We start from the raw sequence: 17,743 nt of genomic DNA, 5'->3' as shown, positions 1-17,743 counted from the left end.
CCTAATATACATGCTTGTTGATAGTATATTTCACGACAGTCACAACGAGAGCCAAGTGGCTGGTAGATTCTCCAAGTTATCTGAGAATTTTACATGAAATATAAACAGAAATATGTACACCTCAAGGGCTGCTGGTGAAATCTGTAAGCCAGTAAAAAAAATCCAGAAAGCATAGTCTTAAAATCTTAAGTGTTCATTATACACCAATCACTTGTGTATACACTTGTTTACACTAGTTTTTACAAGCCAAAAGAACACTTTGTTGAGAAGTTAACTTCTCAGCTTCTGAAAATAAAGAACAGCAGCAAGAAAGAAATGCATCAAGGAAATACCAGTAGTAGGATTCAGCACATCCGACTTCAGCTGCTTATAAGCTAGACAAGCAGTCTGAACAAGTCATCCAGACTGCCTATAAACATGGCAAGAATATGCCAGAGGACGATTTAAAAACATGCATTTTGAGATAGCTTAACCTGTTCTTCCATTGAGAGCATATCATAAAAATGAATCTGTAATGATCTACTTCCTTGTTTCAGGTCTGCACAGCCCATATCAAATGTACTAAGATGGCTATGAGAGTGTCTGTATTTCAGAAAACAAGTGGACTTCTGTTTCAGCTGTAAACAGTCTGCCCTGAAATAAAATGAGGCTTATTAGTTTAGATACAGTGATGTGCCACATGGATGTAATTAACCTTTTTCTCAGGGCCCAAAATACTCATGCTGGCTGTGGATGATCTATCTCTGCTTTTCCAAAATTGAGGTCAGCATGGGCACAGCCAACCTGATATTGGTGAAACAGTGATACTGATAACACCTAAGAATATTACAGTTGGTGATAACATTTGAACTTTCTGAAAGGTAATTTTCTTTTTACAAAATTGAGGTTAGTTCACAGTAGCTATTCCCATCTTCTGCTCAAGAAAGAAAACCCTTTGTCAGTTACTTCATATTTTTGCTTGGAATTAATATGAAAGTTTGTGGAAAACAGTACAGGGATTGAGTAAATGCGTGAGCGTAACAACTGAATTTTGGAAATAAGCAGTCTCGAATACATAGTTTTTGTAGTTGGAACTTAAATGTAATTCTTAAAAAAAAAAAAAAAAAAAAAGTAAATTGCTTCTCATAAATGAAGAGGACAATGATTTGTAGCCTATCCACTGTTAAGGTGATTTCTCCCCTCTTCTAGATGAGAGTTAGATGGATATGCTACTGTTGTCAGCAGCGCTTGCACACTATTCCTCAAAGCCTTGATAAGCCCGCTTTAATTACTTAATGTTGTTTTGCTCAAATATCAATACTTCCGAAATTCTCATTTCATTTCCCCTGTAAGTCAGTCTTAAAAAATGCTTAAGAAACTCTGTAAGACCAGGCTGTACGTAATCTATATTTATGATTCATGTAAGTTTTGCTACCAAGCAAAATGCTCAAGTCCTAAGCATAGAATTTCTATTTAAGTCTACCTCTTATCAAGCTCATATAGCTACACCATAGATACTGCGTGCGTCTTACCTCCCAGGAAGGGTTAAAGAGATCATTGCACACCTCTTCACAAAAACTTTCCAGAGGCCATTCATTTGCCTAAATTCATAATAAATAGTTAAGTAAGTTAGTGATTCTTTAAATTTACGCACTGTCTTTGAAAAGCAAAATAGGCAAATCCCAGTTTGAAATTAGATAATGTAATTGGATCAATTAATCAAGCAATAAGCACCAACTCTTCAGTACACATTCTGCATTACTGAAAATAAGAAGCATATCTGTTATTCTAGAATTTTTTATAAGAAGGCTGACGTGGCAGTGGAAAAAAAAAATTCTGATACTAACATTAGGAAGTTTACAGCATCATAAGGACAAAGCAATTGAAAGGCTAGCAACCAGCAGCACCTCAATTTACAGTTGTCATTTGGTTATTAAGCTTTCATAAATTCATTTTCCAATCACTGTTTCACAAATAAGAATTCAAATACTAAGCTATGTTAAGAAAAACTTATTTTGAATTTAGTCAAGATAAAGTCACTGAAAAATAAACTTCTACGCAGTACTTGTATTCCTGTATAGCATTTCTTAAAATTTTTCAGCTTTTCATTCGATTGAAGCAAATGTATTTGCTACTAAATATAGAATCTAATTCTAAATCATGCCTAATTAAAGTCAAAAGATTAAATAAAACGTACTTGAACATTTAGATCAAATTATGTATAGCTCAGTGTAATCTTCTATCCAAGCATTTAGCATTTGACAGTTTAATACCCAGGTCCAACACCTGTAATCCACCTATTCAGGTTCACCTGGGTCGCAAACTAATACAGGTGGATTAAACGTGTCTTCCTCTCAATGCTGCATACAGCTTGAAGCCCATTTGCTTCACTACATACTAAGGGAAGCTGTCAACGTCATTCTTTCCTCTCACTCATAATCCTAAAATGACCTTATAGTTTGTGAGCATAAGGAATTTTTATTTTGTTACTCTGCTAAGCAACTGATCATTTTCACTAACAGCAGAACAGAGCATCATACCTCTTCTGAAGCATTTTCTACCAATGTTTTTGAGTCTGTGGCAGGTTGGTTGATGACAACACTTGCAACTTTCCTTCTCTTTTCTTCTGGTTCCCCATCCGTGCTATCATTGCTGAGAAGGAACAAGTATAAGTTTATAGACTGAAAGTATGCTGTATGAAAAGCAATTACTTCTACAGCTGAAGTCTCAGACACAGTCATGCGTGGAAAGAATATGAACAAAAAAGTGTAATGCCTTCTGAAACATGCAAAATATGTACAAAGTTGCAGGTAACAGAATTGAGCCAGGAGGCCAAATTAAAACCTTTCTCAGCTTTACCCAAGAAATTCAGAGATTCTTAAATAAACCAAGGAAAAATAATTCTGCTTACTGCTCTTTATAAATGCGGTAGGTACGATAACATGTCACTAAACGCCTGTGACAAGGAACATGCCATCATACACGGAAAAGTCATATCTAATATTTTTACTGTATTAATTCCCCCATTTTCTTGTACTATTCTCAGTGTGCATTTAACAACAAGGACAAACCAGACATTTTAAACTGCAGCATGCCATTATTTCAAGATTTCAAGCCAGGTTTATAATAGTCTACCAGGAATAAGCACAGCAGCACCTTGCTTCTACCAATAAAATTAGCATGTAAAAGTTTAAGAGGCAAAGACTGTAGGAAGTTTTTCAACAGATCAATCAAATCACAATTCAAGCGTAACAGAAAAAGAGAGCAAAACAGTTCACTGTTATACCTCTTCTCGTTAGCTTCCACTGCATCTCTAGATCTTTGCTTTGCAAACAGCTTAGCCATTCTTTTGGCTTTATTCTTTTGTCTGCTGCTCATACCAGCTCTAAATTCTGAGTCAATTAACTCAGCAGCCTGAAGAGTCTGAAAGAGAAGCCATTCATTGTCAGCTCTTCTTACAACAAAGGTCCTGAAAAATCCCCAAACCCACATTGTTCTCAACTTCCCCGATTCTCCTTCAACTGAAACCCAGAGCAGCAGTTTGACATCAAATAATCCCAATGTGGAAGTATGGGGTTTAAGGGTTCAAGAAGCCAAACTGTATCATATTAGAAGTTGATCATGTTTAAAATATAAAAATGTTTTAACTGTGGAAGCTGAAATAAAGCAAACCCACTGTATTATTCTTTGCAGTGAAACAGCCCGAGGTTTTACCTACAGGTTGTTTGTTTACTAGTGAAACTGAAGAAGGAGAATAGTCCAGATCTTCATCATTGAACAGATCTTCAGTATTCATCCCAATTGCAGCACCCATATCTAAGCCAAGCTTCTTCTGTAACAGTTTCCTCTGTCGTGCTATCCGCTCTTTAGGATCAATTTCACCTTTAAAAAGTTTTTCAGAAAGGCAGATGCATCAGATTTCCAACCAGATCTGTTAGTGAAGTCTTGCTCAGTGAAATAGCATAAAAACAGAAGTCACGGAACTAATCTAAACTGTATTTAGATAATATATCAATAAAACATTTTAAACCCAATCATATTGATTCCTAGGAAGAACTTTCTGATGTTAAAGCTACAGAACTACTTCAAGTGATTTTTTAACAGAAAATAGCTCCCATGCAATTCATCAGATTACATTTGGTCCACAGACAATAACAAAAAGAAAACAGCTTCTGAGAAAAAAAAAAAAGTTTTTTAGGAAATTGCACTTTGAAAAAAATTAATGCTAAAATTAAATCTAAATCCAGCAACTGATTTGAGAGCCTGCAATGCGTTAATCAGCACGTGCATCTCTGTGGAATGCCGTTCTTCAGGGTTGATTTTTCTTTTCTGCTTTATTTTGTTTCCTCAAAAGTTTTTCTTTTTTCTCCTGAAAGCAATGGACCCTGAAGCATAAGCATGATGTTCCCAGGGTGCTGGAGTCTGTTAAAAATCCAGTCCTTAAGTCTTCATGTGTCAAGCAAGGCACACTTAGAAACTTAATTGAAACTACCTCAAGAACACTGAATCCTAAATATTTGAATTACTTAATATCTAGAAGACTTTACTTAACATCTAGAAGACTTTAGAGTCTGTATAGAATTAACCTTCCAAATTAGTTTGCTTTGTATCCATTCATGCTGCCACCTACTTGAAAAGGAAAGCTGCTACAAAACCCAGAACAGAAAGCAACGTTTATGAATTTTCCTGTCAGTTAAAAAAACATCAACTAAAGCAATTTTAAGTTACTTTAAGTCATTTTTTAAGATATTTTATATCAATTTCTTAATTTTTCATTTTCAATATTATTTACCATGTCATGTGATTATAAGGCAGCAGGATAAATAACATATCTGTGAAAAACCAAACTGTCCTATTCGATCAGTTTGATTACTTAACAAGTAGGTACAGTGCACAGATTGCAGCATGCACAGGGGTAAGTAACTGACAGCTCTGCAGCCAGCCTGCCTTCCTATCTATGGCACCAATTCAGGTGGTGCAGAAACTGGAATCTGGACTGGAAATAGGAAAGTACAGTAAAAATATGTATGTATGTATAGAATCATAGAATGGTTTAGGTTGGAAAGGACCTTTAAGATCATCTCATTCCAGTCTGCTACTATAGGCAGGGACACCTCCCTCTAGACCAGGTTGCTCAAAGCCACATCCAGCCTGCTTTGAATGCTTCCAGGGAGGGGCATTCACGTTAGTGGACAACGTATCATACATATCTTCAAAATAATTTTATGGCACTTTACAGATGTAAACTAATTCTCAGCTAAAAAGCTGCAGAAAGTTGTCAGACAATTCACTTGAAACAAAAGGTATCACAAAGTTACTAAACACATATTCCACATTTCTTACCCATACTCTGATGGAAAAGCAGCAAGAAGATCTCTAACAGAAGCCTTAAGTTAACTGATACTAGATAATTTCACTTGTTCCATACTCACTGCAGAGAAATATTATTATCCCTCTTTTCCACTAGGAGACCATGAAAACACTGATGTCTGTATAAACATTTAAGTGCCACAACAATGTAAATCATAAGACCACCTGGATCATACTATGGTATTTAACAATTCTGAAATAGCACTGAATATTTGAAATATTTGACCTTCTGACCTCAACAGTGTTTTGTGAAGTCTCTCCTATATTTCAAATCTTAATGCTTTTCAGTTAGTCACATCCTACAAGCTATACTGAGAGCAGTGTTTTAGCAAGGAACAAGAGATCATATCTCCTGAAGCTAAAAAAAAAAATAAAAAATAATAATAATAATTCCACAGAAATGCTAGGAATCCGCTCTCCTCTCCCCCCTACATGTACATTAATTCTAGTGAGAGGAAACAATACACACACACCCTCTATAAAAACACTCTAATTCAAGAAAGACAGTACAAACCAGTTATGTTAGAGCAGATTTTCTTCCTTGTATTTCCCTAGCATTCTGAGAAACCATGGATGAGTAGACTTAAAAGACAGCTACAACAAGCCTGTTCAGACCAACGTTTTCTAGTTTGCAAGTACAATATAGAGATATACCTGATTTATCATCCTGGACTTCAAATTCTGCACCAGCAGATCCAAGGAGAGATGCACCGTGTTTTAACAAGCGGCATATATCAAATCTGTCAAAACGCAACCGGTCTGTTGAAGGTGAATCTTCCATAGGACTTTCTGATCCTGGTTCTAAACAAACATTGAAAATAATTAAGGAAAACGTGACGAAGACTGTTCTCAAAATTTTGGCAGAATAAGATAACAGTCAGAGAGGAAGAAATAATTTCACTCCCCAGAAGAACTATCAGGTATACAGCATTTTCATTCACAAAACAAAGACTCCATTTCATAAACACAAATTTTAGTGTTTCTCCCTTTCTGAGTTTAGCTTTTTAAAATCTTGGACAATGACAGACACAGGATTTTCCACGTTCACATAAGGCCACCTTCAGTTTGAGATGCACATGGCTCACGCGTAGTTCAAGCCTAAGTATCATGCCAGCTCTGCCTCACATAACCAAGCACGCATCCCCGATAAGGGAGCAGGAGAGCAGACAAGCTGCAGATACTTGTCCAGTCCAACAGTGATAAGATGGTTGATCCTCACAAGGTGTCTTATTTCCTGGTCATGAATTCATTTCCGAAGTATTCCCTTGCCTCAAAACTTCAGTACTCATGCCTCGTGGGTTCCAGTCATGCATAACTTAGTGTCCATTCCTACACAGTCTGGTGTGCTCACATCCTGAATTAAATCAGCACTACAAATACCACTATTGCCTACAAGAAATGCAGCTTTTATTTTGGTAATTTGTCTCTTGCTTACTTACGAAAGTTTGTTCATTTACAGTAGAATAAATTTAATTGCATACTAAGCACCATACAAAATGAGTAATACCTACATTTCTTCAGACCTGAAGCAGGTAACATTTCATTATATATATATACACACACGGCAGAGTCTATAAATAAAGCTACTAAGTATACAGATATACCGGGAAAGAGTCAGCATAGCTCCTGAAAAAACCCTCTCATTAACATGATTATCAACATCCTTAAAGAGCTCTAATATGCAGATAGAGGAGATCTATGGTACTATGAAATCCTAGAAGGACTCTTAAGAACAACATGATAGCAGATAAAGTGCAACATTAAGAACTTAAGCTGTGACTACACAACACAGATGTGAGACCTGGCAGTTAACAGTGAACGAAGATTTTGGAGGCACTTGCTAGATTTCTGTAATTATCAGCTTATGAGGCAGTGACAGAATTGCCAGCTGGGTACTGGGCTTCATCAGAAAGGACACTGAAAACATGACAAAGCACATCATTTTGCCACTACACATAAACACCAATACTCTAGAGATGCGAGTATACTATGGACAGGTGTGTGCATCTCAAGGAGAACACAAGAAAAAGCACTGAAATTTACAAATAAAGCTGTCTAAAAGATAAAGCAACTGTCTTCTGAGAAGAAACTGAAGACAGAGCAACTTCTCAAGGTGCAGAGAAGAAAACTGTTGAAGGAGTGCAAATACAGCAAACGTTTATAAAAATAACAAATGCAGTGAATAAAGCAAGTGCAGAAACTGCTTAGCAGATTCTATAGTAATGGAATAAGGAGGCACTGAATGCAAATAACGTGAGAGCAGCTCAAAGCACATGGGAATTTTGTTACAATGGAAGCAATGTCCCTAATATAACAACTCCAGATACAAAGTAAGCACAGATGGCAACAAGATGCCATGTCACCTCTCAGAAAGGTGCTTTCAGAAACTGCAAAATATGACAAAATTGACTGGTTAATAAAGTTTTCCTGTTTCACCAGTTAATATTCCTCTTAATTATATGGAGTCAAGCATTTTGAGGGTACAGAGCAGAAACATGTGAATCTTAGAAGAAGCAAAGGTCATGCACAGTGCTGTAACTGAATATGAACATCTCGAGCTAAAGAGGTAACTACAGCCCATGAATACAAAATAAAAAAGCAGGTTCATCTTAAACAGAATGGCACAGCTGCCTTAAGACTTTTTATATCACAGTCAGTTTGCATCACTCTACATAATTCATTTATGAAGCACCTTGCTTTGATCTCGGAGTTGGATTCCACTCAGGTACATTTTTCACTATTGCTTCAACCGCCTGGCCAGCTGCAATACGGGTATCCCAATTTGTGCTTCTTAAATACACTAACACCTTGAAAGAGAAATTAACAAATAAATTACATTTTGTTAAAAAAAAAAAACATACTTTTAGAGCATCTGTCAGTTATTACACTCTGGTATAACACTTTTACTGCTGTAGATCAAGACAAGATTCAAAACAATTACAACAAAGGGCAAAAAAACCCTCACCAAAAAAACCATAAGCGACCTTCGCTGTATCGTTCACACTGCTTAGCAGAACCCTTGCCATAGCCAGCCCTTAAGAACTTGCAAGTTGCCTTCAGTTGGATCAGCCAAAGTTAGCCTTGTTTTCTACGATGTAGACTTCACTTTATACAATGTACCTCCAGCTACCAAACAAGGCTTGAAACTTTTTTTCTTTCTAAAATTGTTCCAAGACGAAGAATAGACTTCAAAATTTTACCGAAGAAGACCAAGATGGATCACCAGCTACAACATATGCTCCTTTACAGTGATTTCCCTTCATGCCTCAAAACTGGAAGAATTATTTCTTTCACTGATGGTAGTTTGATATTCATGATTCTCTGACTGTTCTGTTGGTATCATAAATTGTGGTGAGAGCACCTGTTCAATAAAAGCAGAACTGAGGCCGCTCAGCCAGCTGCCAGAAACAAGACTATTTTTGGTGTTTTTACTGGACTTGGCCAGACTGCAGTCTCAAACTAATGGGAACCTGTTTCCATTTTCCAGCCTTTTTAAAGACATGCAGCTTCCTATAATATCAATCCTGTACCACACAAGCAACAGTCTTTGAAAGCAGCCGCAAAACATTTAAAGGGCAGTAGAGATTTGGATTTTCTATAGGAGAAAATCAGAACTTTCAGCAAATGCTGAATACCAATACTGTATGCCAAGTGAAACCTGACTTATGCAACCTTCTCAGAGACTACCAAAACAGCATGCTTTTAAAGACCCAGCCTCCTAATTTTCTTTTCCTTTTTGTCAGAGCTCCACAAAAATACTATACTTTCAGCTGCCTCTATCCACAGAAACCACATCCTAGAAAACTCATTTTAGTTTTTTTAGTTATTTTTGTCCTGCAGTTATTTTAGTCCTGATAGCAGTCTCAAAAAACAAAACAGAAAGACAGAAAAAAACCAAGATGCTTACTTTAGATAAGAGATTGTTCAGTTCATGAGGGTGCAGTTTCACTACTTCCCCGAGTTGCTGTGCAGCTGCTTTTCTTGTCACTGGTGTTGTACCGGTGTCCAACAAAATAAAGAGACGATCAAGCCTGAATGATTGACAAAAAACGAAAATGTTACAGACTCATAGTTCAGTTGGCCATTTCTATTTATATTCCCCCAGATTTTCCAGTTTATCTAACGCAAATAGAAATGTTTGCTTGCCAACTGACAGACTGACAAATATACCTATTCCTAATAGAAACTGTATTTGCTCCAAAAGCACACGCAACCTGCAAGGAAAAAAAGAAATGATGGAGAAACTTTTAGAAACTTTAGTTCTAAAAAACCTGCAAGTTACAAGAAGAAAATGAAATAGGTTCCTTTTCTCTGAGACAGAACGTTTTTAATTTTGAAAGACCAGTATTGTTAGGTTGTAAGCAATCTTCAGCAAATCCTGACAGGCAGAGAAAGCAAAGGGCTCAATCATCCATACTGTGAATTAACATTTATTTTGAAGACTCACATCTATAGTTATCCTCTGCTTTCCCAGGATACCAGGAATTTTTAAATTTTCACCAATGTTCCCTCTCATTACCTGAAACACACAAGATCTAACCTGTTCTTGAATTTACAGATTCAAAATATTCTGATACCTCCTGCCCTCCCATGAAATACAGGGACCAGACTTGTTTTCACAGTAACTTTGTATTAGTGAGAGAGACCCCAAACATCAACTCTTAAAACAATTACTATAGTTCTCTTTACAGAATGCTGAGATCCATGGGACACGATGCAGCATGAGGTCTCTACTGAATATAAGTCTGGATGTGGCACAATCAGAATCGTCCCTTCTATTCTTAAAGGTAATCATAAGAATTCTGTTCAAATATCACACCACCACAAACCTGGAATTTACACAGCAGTGAAGCTCACCCAGGTCCACCTGATTAAATAACGCTACAGGTAACCTGACAACTCCCCTTCCTCAAACACATACCCCAGGTTTTTGCAAATACAGGAAAAGGATTAATATAACGCGTGCTAGATTTTCCCTACTAATCACCTTTCACCAGAATTGCTCAGAAATTATTATTATATTATTAGAAATAATAATAATTTAAAAAAAAAAAAAAAACAAAACAACCATGTACCTCACTGCCTTTTGTATTTTCTTTTACACACTTGAACTGTATCTATTCCTGAGAATAATTTATAATTTGATGCAACAGAACAGCAATGCAACAGGCTAAAATGCCATAGCAGTATAACAATTCCAAAACCCATGTGTTCTAACAACCAGAGATACTAGACTAGGTATCCATTAAAAAAAGTTATTTTCTAATCAAATTATTTCAAATCATTTTAGTATTTTAGGCACACTTCTGTTATCTGTGAACTTTGAAATAATTCTCTTCCTACTACTATAAGAGACAAGCTGATTTCACTTTCTGTAGATAAACTGAAGTTTTAATTGCTATAATTTAGTAGTTAGTAAATTGTTTTAATGCTACATAAAATCAAAATCTAAACATTTCTAAACCAGTGGATTTGTGCTATTACAGAAAGACGAAAACAAAAGCTTTAGGGATCACTTGTAGCACACTAGTCAGAAATAACACATCCTCAGGAACTTATTTATTTACTGGTATTTTTTTCTTTAATATGCTTGACAGTAATAACCCAATCTGATTTATGACAATCTGTATTATTTACTGCAAAACATGCTACCTTGCAGAGGAATCACAGCTTGATCTAGCTTGCTTGCGCCCTCATGCTTATACTCACCCTTTTTGGTCTTCAGCATTCCATGCCCAAGAACTTTGCCATTTAGTGCCACCCACTCCTTCAACTTCAGAGTTATCTTTTTTCATCTCCACATTCAAGCAGAATGAGCAAACTTAGACCACTTCCTCAGCAAACAACTCTTCATGTCTCAAAAGAGGAAATGACTGATGGCCTACCCTCAGAAAAGCTCAAGCTTAATTCCAGTTTTAGTTATAAAACTAAACAGTCACTTGTAAGCCCCATAACTTTTGTAGCTGTATCACCTTTTTAACTGCAGCAGACTATGTTTGTAATCTGTGATTTTAGACTGTAATAAGTTCACTTTACATATAAAACTAAAACAAAGATGCTAGGCATATGGAATTTGCAAGCAGACAACTACATCTCACCAAGAGGACAACAATGATACATGAACCTCTGTGAACTCATGCAGTATGAGCTCATTAGAAAGGAGGCACACATCTTTTTTGTCTCAAATGAGAAATCTGAAACTTTTCTTATCATTGCTTAAATGCATCAGCAAGACAGAACTTGGAACAGAAATTCAAAGCTATTATTCAAAGATATTATTGTATTACATTCAAATACCTTCTAGGAAATTCAACTTGAGCTTTTACACTGACACAGAGTTCATCACACATACTTCTGAAACAGAGACTCAGCCCAAGTGCTTAAGAATAGGCATCTGGGACACTTCCAAACGAGTCCTGCACATGGAGTTTGCGGGCAGGATGTAGGGGCACCCTTGTCATTCTGTAGTGGACAAGGATACATTGACACTAGACATCTAGGCACATGAATCCTCCCCACAGAAATACTCCAAGTAATCAAAGCCAGAACTTTTCAATAGAACACACCAGCTCTGATAAAAGTTGAAATCTTAATTCCAGCATAGAGCCACCCAAGAGAGATACTCGAGAATAACCAGTAGGGCTGTAATCAGCTGGGAATAGCCATCCCACATTGGATCAGACTCTTCCACTTCATGGCAGCTACCACTCCAACAGTTTACTGAATAATCCTAAAGGTAACAGAACTGTAACAGTGAACAGTCTCATTTGCAATACTGCTCACCAGAACAGCAGGTTGGCTGGGATTAAAGATGAATTTCCCCTTTATCAACACCAACACACAGAATGATCACACACGTGGGCTCAGTTCAATTAACTGAAGGGGGTTTTGTGAATAGAAGTACAGAGAAACTTTGTAACTGACTCCCATATCACTAAACCTAACAACCCTTTTGCCCTTTCAGTCTTTATTGCAGCAAAGGCTACAAATAACAACCACAACAAAGGCCACAACAACTACCTCACAGGCACTCCTCCGGCAGCACCGTCATTCTGTGACCCACACACAGTGAAGTTTTCTGTGAATTTGAAAGTCTGTCAGCTGTTGAGGTATTAGAAAGCTAATAGCAGGGTAGTTAATGACCAGATATCAACATTATCCCAAAACTTTTTTCCAAAAGATTTATGCAGCTGACTTGTGGAAGGATCCTGCTCAGCCAGGGTAAGCGCTCTGAAGTACCACGAGTACCCTGTCCGATCAGATGGGGAAACTTGAAATTTGTTGACCTCAAATGAGTTTAGGCTTTGAACAGACAGCAAACTGATCACTGCTGCTGATGAAGCCATTGGTTTGGACTCTACATCCGTTTTGTGCCAGTACAATTAACATCCAGGACACAGTCACTGACAAGGCCAAGTGGTACAGAACAGCTCGTATCCATCCTAGCAAGCCTCTAACACACAGAAATTGTGTGACTGTACAAAAACCCTTGTAAGGTGATCCCTGAAATGCTCTACTTGGAGCTCTTGCAAGACTGCTAGCTGGCACCCACCAGAAAGGGAACACTTTTATAAGTTTCCAGTATAAACCACATTTTAGGATCCAGAAACTTCCCAGCCATTATTTCATAGCATGAAAGTCGCCCCAAACCTAGAAAACTTAAACCAAACTAAAAATTTAGACTTGACGGGTTTGACACTCATTGCAAAGTTCAACTTAAGCTGTATGCAGATACTTGAGTTCTTCCTCTTGTTCTAATAATCAGGGCTTTATTTCATCATTTGGTCCCAGCTTGGTCTGCTTCACAGCTCAAAAACCTCATGCCACTGTTAAAGCACGTATGAACTGTTAAACAGTCAAGAAAACAACTTCCAGTATAGGCAGCAAGGAGAAAACCAGTGAATGAATTTCAGAACAAAGAAAGGAAAAATGAACTGTAAATAGTTACGAAGGTAGGCATGCAGACACCAAAAATCCTCATTTCCTATAGAGCAGTGAAAGGGACACCTATATGAAATGAGAGCTCCATCATTACACTGGTCACAGTATTATGCATTGCGTATGGAGGCCAACTAAAAGCAGAAGTTAACGGTTTCTTACGGAACGTATATTTGATACAACATATGAACCAGCGTTAGGTTATACAAGCTTTATTTGTTAGCTGTTACATACATACCTACATCCAAACTCAATACCAAGAAAATAACACAGGAAATCAGAAAGCTGTAAAGATATTCAAAACAACACAAGATGTGCATTACCAACTGACATAGAGAACAGCTTGATAAAAATTCGTTTTAACTGCTGGAACAGGTTAGAATTCTTATCAGAGTGCAATCCTTGGTTTCCACTTTCATGTCAGTCTGTTATGTGTCTGAGAAATTCTACAGGTCTGTCTCATTTGGGCAGTAGTGCATAGCACCTCTGCTCACCCCCACGATGGCACAGATGATCCCTCCTACAAACAGCAGCAGGAAGCAGATCCACGCTGGGCTGTTAGTCCCCATTAGCATGAGCAGAGCTCCTCTCCTTTCAGCTAGAAGTCTGGTAATTACATCAGTTTATGCACCTGCTTGTTCTGGTTATTAGAGGGGAGAAGATATGATGTCAACTGCAGGAATTCTGAAAGGAATATAACTATTCATTTTTCTTTAAGTCACAATGAAAGCACACTTCTTGATCAGCTTAGTTCTTGGTTTTCATGCACAAAATAATAGCTTCCAAGGGATCAGCAAAGTCCTTTCTCTAAGAGTCAGTGATAAGCCCAATAGAACACTTCTAAAAGGTATGCAGGATCCATAGCAGTTCTGGATAATTTTGCTATCTTCTAAGCATTTAAGTCCCCTATTAAACTTCAAATTTTAGATAAGTAATTTGTTATTAGGAAGACACTGCCCAACAGTTCAGTAGCCAAGACCAATATATGAGGTCCATGTATTTTCCAGTGGCTTTACCACTACATCCTTCTGACATTTTTTTTTTTCTTTTGAATTGAAAAGTACCTTTCCAGTCTACATGCTTCCAGTTATACACAAATCCAAGCAAACTAAGACCCTGGAAACTCCAAAAACTAGCATTAACATCATAGGGACCAAACACAGACCAGCTTGCAACAGCAAGTTGTCATGCTCCCCCTTACTTGCTTAGAAAGTGTCTTGAAATTACTCTGAAAGGACTGTCTTCAAGAAGATATTTCAGGGTGAACTTAAGGGTATACCTTTTAATTTAAAATTGTTTACCTTTAGTGCATCTTACCAGCTTCATGCATTTAAAGATTTTTGTTTTTTCCCCTTCACACTGAGATAGCCCTCAAAAGTAGCCCTGGTGTTGAAATGATGATACATGAGCTGCCTTTAAACAAACTAAACAAACTGAAAAGTTGTATATTGGATATTGAAAGGTACCATCAGCACTTAATCATCTACTGAAGCTCAACCACTGAGTAACCCAGGATTGTTGTCATTGTTGCTGTTCTTCCCTCAAAATTGGCAGTATTCGTTCTTCAGCTGAAGTATCTCAAAAGCTTATTCACAAGGCACTGGGTTTATTCACCTACACTTTGCAGGAATTGAGCTGAAGCAAAACTTTTCACTTCCTTTTTTTTTTTTTTTTTTTTTCTCCTTCTCAGTTCCACTGTCAAGATTTTTTTATTGGTTATGCAAACATTATACTAATTCATTTATACTTTTAGACAGGAAAAGGGAGCGAATGTCTACACAAACTGGCTTTTGTGTAGAAAGAACACCACCTGCTCAAACATACTTCTGAGGTTCATTTGTCTTTTCAGCATAACACTACCAAAGAGATGAACATACATGAAGAACTACTCTGCAAATGTTCTGCTTTTAGGTGTATTTTCTAGTATCTCAGAATCAGAGTAGATCTTCAGTTCACGTAACAGCAGATTGACAAAACAAGCATGTATATATAGAGAGAACGCAGATGAAAACGTCAGCAACTATTTTGTCAGTGGATCACAAGTGGTATTTTCTGCTTGTAAGATGACCTTATTAACAGAAGAACTAGGCTGAAGATTTGCAGTTCTGCAGTATTTCAAAGCATCCCCCAGATTTACGTAGATCACCCAGACTAAGGTTTTAAGGAAGGTTTCCAATTCACTAACCAGCAGAAACTGAACTTGACTGCAAGAAAAACCACTTGATAATTTGTTTTGAGCATGTTAAAACACTCCTCCCTCCTCCCTATTTCTTTTTTTTTCTTCTTTCAGGTGTCAATACAGAATTTACCCTCCTAGTTTAACCTCCTTGAAGTTTTTACGTTAAAGTTGATGTCTGGTAAACACGCAATGACGTCTACAGTCTTTAAGGAAAGATGATCTTCTCCTTCACTCCCCACAGCTGTACATTTAGAATCATTCAACAGTGAAAGATGTTGGTCCTTTAAAATACAGAAGGGTAGCGATCTGGAGGAAAAAAAATCCAGTCTCTACAGTTAAATGGAGCTAGTAGAGAAACTGGAACCACACCCTCTACAGAAACGTGGTTATGAAGCATACTACAAATAACTGTTTTGAACACTGTCTGAAAGGGAAGAATTTTAGAAATCCAATGTTCTGAAATAAAAGGTGAATATAACAATTGTTGAATTTACAAAACTAATTGATACTACAGTATCAGGTGCATTTGTCAAAAGCCATGTAATTATTAAGTTTTGCTGTATCTTAAAAAACAGTCTGAGATAGAAGGTATGCAGTATCATACCTGAAACGAGAGAAACTTAGGAGTTCCTCAGGAATCAGCAAGGTGCTACAGCATCCCAACGAGTAATTCTTTGACGCGATTTGTATGTGGAATTGAAGCAGTTCTATACCAACTCACAAGTATCACAGCGCTTTTATTAAAGCTCAACACTTCATGTTCACTCGTGTCACATTTTGATCTTAAGACTACACACTGAAGCAATGCATCACATGACATAATTAATGCATCAACGTTTTTAGTACTTCCCAGAGAGGTTTAAGAACAAACCCTATCCAAACCAGAAATTTGTTTTCATATCAGTTACCAACCAAACAGACGTTACCTAAATCTTTGCAAACTTCACTGCTGTTTTTCACTGAAGCTGTGTAGTTTTACAGAAATACAGAGGCATTGTTAACTGGGTTTGTTACTAATCTTTGCAACTGACAGAGCCTCAGCATACAAACTTTTCATTCCATCCTGGCATTCCAGTTAGCCCCCATATCTTACATAGCTCAGCACAGTTAATTAAGTTGACTGCCCCTCATCTAATTAAATTGTAATATTAGTCTATTTTACATGACTGCTTATAGTGTTAGATTACATAGTAGCCTTGTTACAGCAATCTCTTTCTATTCCAGGTTCTTGTGAAAAGCATTACAAGAAGTTCCCCAATACATAAAGGGCTGATAGAGATGCAAGTAGAACAAGATTAAGGGAATACTTTGAAGAAACTACTAAGCCCCAGCTAAGGCACCTGCTATTGAAGCCTTAAAAGACACAGTGCTACTGAAAAGTTTGATTTATAACACATCTGATTTACAAGCACACACCTTTACTCTGCTACACAGAGCTGTATGCTTCTTCATGTACAGCTTCAGAAATAGAATTTACATTTGTTACAGGACCTCAGAAGTACACAGACACTACCAGCATGTGACTTTGGTCTAATCTATCACAAGGTTAATTTGGATTTATGTTTCCTTTCAACTGTTCAGTTTGGAAGCTTAACACGTCCATTTCACACACAGAGAAAAAAAAAATAAATAAAATAAAGATGGCAGGAATTTAGGCTCAGCACTTTTAACAGAACAGCTCTATTAAGACATACCTCTATATCAGTGAGCAACTTTAAGAGCTGGCACACCCCAGCGCACATGTGTGTAAGCAGATACTGCCCTACATCTTGAAGCTGGGCCAGAACACACCAATCACTTTTCCCCATGAAGCCCCTTTCATTTCGGTTACTTTACAGCTGGGGCTCGGAAGGCAGAACGCTTTATCTCCAGTTTTCGAGAATCGGCAGTGTCACCCCCGCTTCCCCCCGTTTCTACCCCGCAGCTGCGGGATGAAGGGAACCGGGGCAGAGCCCTGAGCCCGAAGGAAGGAGGGGTGTGGGGGGGGGGGGGGGGGGCGCAGATATGAGAGAGGGAAGGTTGGCCGGGCGCGGGACTCTCTGGGCCGGGCAGCACCCCAACCCCCGCCAGCCCCGAACCCAACGGGGCGGCCCCACGAGGCCTCCGCGGGCTCCGAGGGAAGCGGTGGGCAGCCCTCCTTAACGCCCCCACCCCCAGGCTGGGGCACACGGAGAGTCGCGGCGCCCGGGCCTCCTTCTCCCGCCCTTCCCGGCTCCTACCGACCTGGAGACGGCCATGGCCGCCGAGCGCGGTGCCCGGCGGGAGGCGAGCGGCGGG

General features: G+C 38.1%; 1 protein-coding gene across 1 annotated transcript in view; it reads right to left on the bottom strand.

The window, feature by feature from the left end:
- The window catches only part of BTAF1 (B-TFIID TATA-box binding protein associated factor 1), a 42,928-nt gene extending 25,185 nt beyond the window's left edge, over positions 1-17,743 (bottom strand). Inside the window, exons 1-8 of the mRNA XM_042817933.1 lie at positions 17,690-17,743; positions 9,257-9,380; positions 8,042-8,156; positions 6,004-6,150; positions 3,698-3,861; positions 3,266-3,402; positions 2,520-2,631; positions 1,512-1,580 (exon numbers count right to left, since the gene is read on the bottom strand). Of these exons, the coding sequence (XP_042673867.1) occupies positions 1,512-1,580; positions 2,520-2,631; positions 3,266-3,402; positions 3,698-3,861; positions 6,004-6,150; positions 8,042-8,156; positions 9,257-9,380; positions 17,690-17,703 (882 nt within the window). The 5' untranslated portion in view covers positions 17,704-17,743. The remainder of the gene's footprint in view (positions 1-1,511; positions 1,581-2,519; positions 2,632-3,265; positions 3,403-3,697; positions 3,862-6,003; positions 6,151-8,041; positions 8,157-9,256; positions 9,381-17,689) is intronic.

The sequence above is a fragment of the Centrocercus urophasianus genome, unplaced genomic scaffold (genome assembly GCF_019232065.1).
Source record: "Centrocercus urophasianus isolate 14NV4802_14NV808 unplaced genomic scaffold, USGS_Curo_1.0 seq_17, whole genome shotgun sequence".
Classification (NCBI taxonomy): domain Eukaryota; kingdom Metazoa; phylum Chordata; class Aves; order Galliformes; family Phasianidae; genus Centrocercus; species Centrocercus urophasianus.
Note: the sequence above shows the minus strand (reverse complement) of the source record. Positions and strands in the feature narration are given on the sequence as shown.